At 37.1% G+C, this 3,480-nt stretch overlaps 1 protein-coding gene across 2 annotated transcripts; it reads right to left on the reverse strand.

The window, feature by feature from the left end:
* Positions 1 to 82: 82 nt before the first annotated feature.
* On the reverse strand, positions 83 to 3,134 carry LOC21399772. Of its 2 annotated transcripts, none has more exons than XM_024164145.1 (3): positions 2,671 to 3,134; positions 1,125 to 1,372; positions 83 to 811 (listed from the first exon to the last, which is right to left on the reverse strand). In XM_024164145.1, exons 1-3 carry the CDS (start codon positions 2,681 to 2,683, stop codon positions 191 to 193), a joined length of 882 nt encoding a protein of 293 aa, XP_024019913.1. In that variant the 5' UTR covers positions 2,684 to 3,134; the 3' UTR covers positions 83 to 190. The 2 variants fall into 2 exon arrangements, with proteins under 2 accessions (XP_024019913.1, XP_010094193.1); XM_010095891.2 differs by having other exon boundaries at positions 2,636 to 3,134.
* Positions 3,135 to 3,480: the final 346 nt, after the last annotated feature.

Below are 3,480 nucleotides of genomic sequence, written 5' to 3' on the forward strand. Positions count from 1 at the left end.
ATTACTGTAGAAGGTAGTGTGTGGTGTGGGGGGGGGGGGGGGGGGGGGGTTTATAATAACTGTCCATTTATTTGAAGTGGCAACTAAATTAGAATCTCAATCATGAACCATATGTAAATTAAGTGGTCCATGTAAGTTTTGAAAGGAAAAAAGGATACACACATATAGAAGTTGAATGTTAAAAAAGTTTCTATTTGAGCTTTAAACTGTGGAAAAGCCAATGTGGCTGCTTTCTTTCCTGGTCAAATGTTGCACTGGAGCTGCTCATGGGGGTGGTGGGGTCACTGCGTACTCCCCCTCTATCCGATTTAAACGAGGCAGACGAATCGAGCTCTTTCATGTCCTTATTATTGCTCGTTTTCGATCCCTTCTTGCTCGCGCTACTTCCAATGCTCAATGTCAGCTCCACATCACTATCTTCATCAGGGCCATCTATTCTCATCTTGCTACTCTTGAGGGCATCGTTAGATCTTCGACCTCCTGTTTGATCTTCGTCCGCAGCACTGACTCCGGTGGAGATGTCTTCTGCTGCAGCAGGCCTTTCGAGATCAAATCCCCTCAAGATTCTCGTTGTGTCTCCAGAGTAACTACCACTACACTCCCTAGAATTTAGATCATCTCTCATGCTCTGGATCATGTGGAAACTAGCTCCCGGGGCGTGTTTTGTTGCCGGTTGCTGCCAGTTAATTAACTGAGAAGTACTGATGTCTGAGCTAGTCATGGGATTCCAAATTTTACTTTGCTTAATTTCTTTCTTGACTTCATCCATCAGCATTTTCTGAACGCTATACAGCCGGTGCAGTTCCCTTACCTGCAAATTTTGTGTAAGCTCTTTGTTATATTCGATATCACCACCTTCAAAGTCCAGAAAAACTCTGCTCTAATGACAATTCCATTGGAAGATTCTAAGGTTCAAGACTACTATTAGAAGCAAAATAGTGTTTGACAAGTTGAAAATTTAATTTGATCGTATTTCGATCAGTTATCAAAGTCTCCGAAAATTGAAAATCGGTAAACTTTTCTTCATAGTAGCATTCAAATGACATATTTGTATCCGGTAACATCTATAAAAGATCACATTTAAGCGTACATTGATCAATGTGGATGAGAATTAGAGTTCATACCTGGTGTTTGAAGATATCATCATGCATCTGCATTGTCTTCTTGATGGAATCCACATTGTACTTGTCTATCATCCTGTCCATTGATTTCTGAATCTTGTTCTCCAACCCGGTCGTCGATGAATACTTCCCCTTCACCCCGCTGTTCTGAAGATATTCCCAATCATCCACACCGTGCACCGTAAAGCGCTTACTATTCTGCGAGGCTGTTCCTAACGGATTGACGGCATACTCGATTTTGGTTCCCATACCTGAAGTGATATATGGAAGTCAGAATTCTTGCTAGCAACTGATGTCTTATGACATACATGTTTGAGGAAATACAGAGCTATGTGTAACATACTACAAAACTACACAAAACTGGGATAAAAAAGAATAAGGAAGAAAAGTACTTAAATATCACTTATGATTTCTTTTTCTTTCTTTCTTTCTTCTTTTTTTTTTTAAAAAAAAAAATTTATCATCATCTTCTTTGTCTTTCAGTGGTGTTTGGGGGTGATGTGAGAAGCCACTATGTTTAAGGTGGAGACAGGGTTGACCACAAGGCTAAAACTATATTCTTATCTTGCATATCTAAGCACCAAAACACAAATGGAAGTATCTCATCACATTGAGAGCAATCTTAAACCAATTGATGCTAAATGCTAATAGTGTTCACTAATCAAAGATGGGATTTTTTTTTTTTTTTTACATCCTAAAAATTGGTGCTCGAAGATTTTATTGGTTTCCTTTATGGGTTACACAATGCAGGCTTCTTTTTTTAGTCTGTTCAATTTTAAAAACAGAGGGCTTTTAGTGGTATGGATTGAAGGAGGGAACAAAAAGAATGGTTCTAAAATTGCATTGGGAAACTCCCAAAGTGGTAATCAAACAATCACCAGAGAATGAAGAAGGAAGAAAAAAAGGAAAATGGGATGTGGGCAATAGTGAGGACCAAAAATGGTGATGTGGGTCTGCCTTTAAAAAACAATTCTTGTTCAGTGTATATTTCTAAAAGCACCATCATTGGGTATTAACAGTGATAATTCATTTTCTGGAAATTGCTCTCTAAGAGAGTGTCCACTTCTTTCTGTTTCTTTTCAAGCTAAAGTAAAGTTGTTTTTTTTTTTTTTTTTTTTTTTTTTTTTGCCTCTTGTTATATATCCACATGATGATGAAATCACCCAACACCGTAAGGTACATGAGAAAAAGTCAAGAAGGAACTTAAAAGCAAGCAAAATTAATAATCTGGATTAAATCATAATTAGGGGACCATTATAAGTTCTCATAACTAGAACCTTTGTGAAAGTATTACCCAATATATATATATATATATATATACCGGAAAAAAAAAAAAAAAAAAACAAGTATCTCAGATTTACAATATGGCAATTCTGGAAATGGAAAAACATTTTAAACATTAACGGAAAAGAACAAAAAAGAAAAAAAGGGGGAAAAAAAACACATATAGAAGTGAATTGTGGTCACTGTTGAAGCTCAAGAACTCCAAATTTCCGTGTTATGATTCGTCTTACCTGAAATAGAAAGAGACCCAGATTCTGATTCTCACCTATGATGCTCATTGAGAATTCCCAACCTTCATGCCAATTCTCCCCAGCTCTCTCTCTCTCTCTCTCTCTCTCTCTCTCTCTCTCTCTCTCCAGAGAAATACGATTCACAACAGCAGTGGAACAGCAACAACTAAAGACCAAGAAAAGCAGTAGTGCCAGCAAATTCCATGCATGCTAATATTTCGATCAAATCCATATATTTCTTCTTCTTCTTCTCTCTTTAGTTTTCCGTACGTTTTGACGGAGCAATCTAAGCAGTACTAGTAGAGGCTCTGAGGGTGGTGAATTCGGAGAAGATTCCTTTGACACCACTGCACCAGCAAATCTGTTTGGCAGACCAGAAAATTAATAAGAAACCAATGATCTGATCTCTCTCTCTCTGCAGTCTTCTCTCTCTCTCTCTCTCCACTCTCTCTCTCTCTTGCTTATATTTTACTTAGAGAAACAACAAAGCCAAACCCTTTTCAGTACTAAAAAAATCATAATCATGGTGTTAATAATTCAGCCTTGACAGGCTGTGAAGTAAGGAGGCAAGAAAATATGCTGGAGTTTTGCAATGTCTGGGTGTTTGTGCTATGAAATATTTTTCTATTTCTTTTTTCGTTTTTGTCCAATACTAAGAGAGAGAAATTTACTTAGATGGGTTTGTGGCAAAAGTTGATATATATGTGTATCTATATATGTATATGTTGAATTTGTTTCTTGTTGCATTTATTAATTAAATTGTACTTTGTACAATATATGAATGATATTTCATTTCATATATTTGTGATGCAGTGTGAGGTGGGAGGAAGATCATCAGAGAGAGA

Source organism: Morus notabilis, unplaced genomic scaffold (assembly GCF_000414095.1).
Source record: "Morus notabilis unplaced genomic scaffold, ASM41409v2 Scaffold499, whole genome shotgun sequence".
Classification (NCBI taxonomy): domain Eukaryota; kingdom Viridiplantae; phylum Streptophyta; class Magnoliopsida; order Rosales; family Moraceae; genus Morus; species Morus notabilis.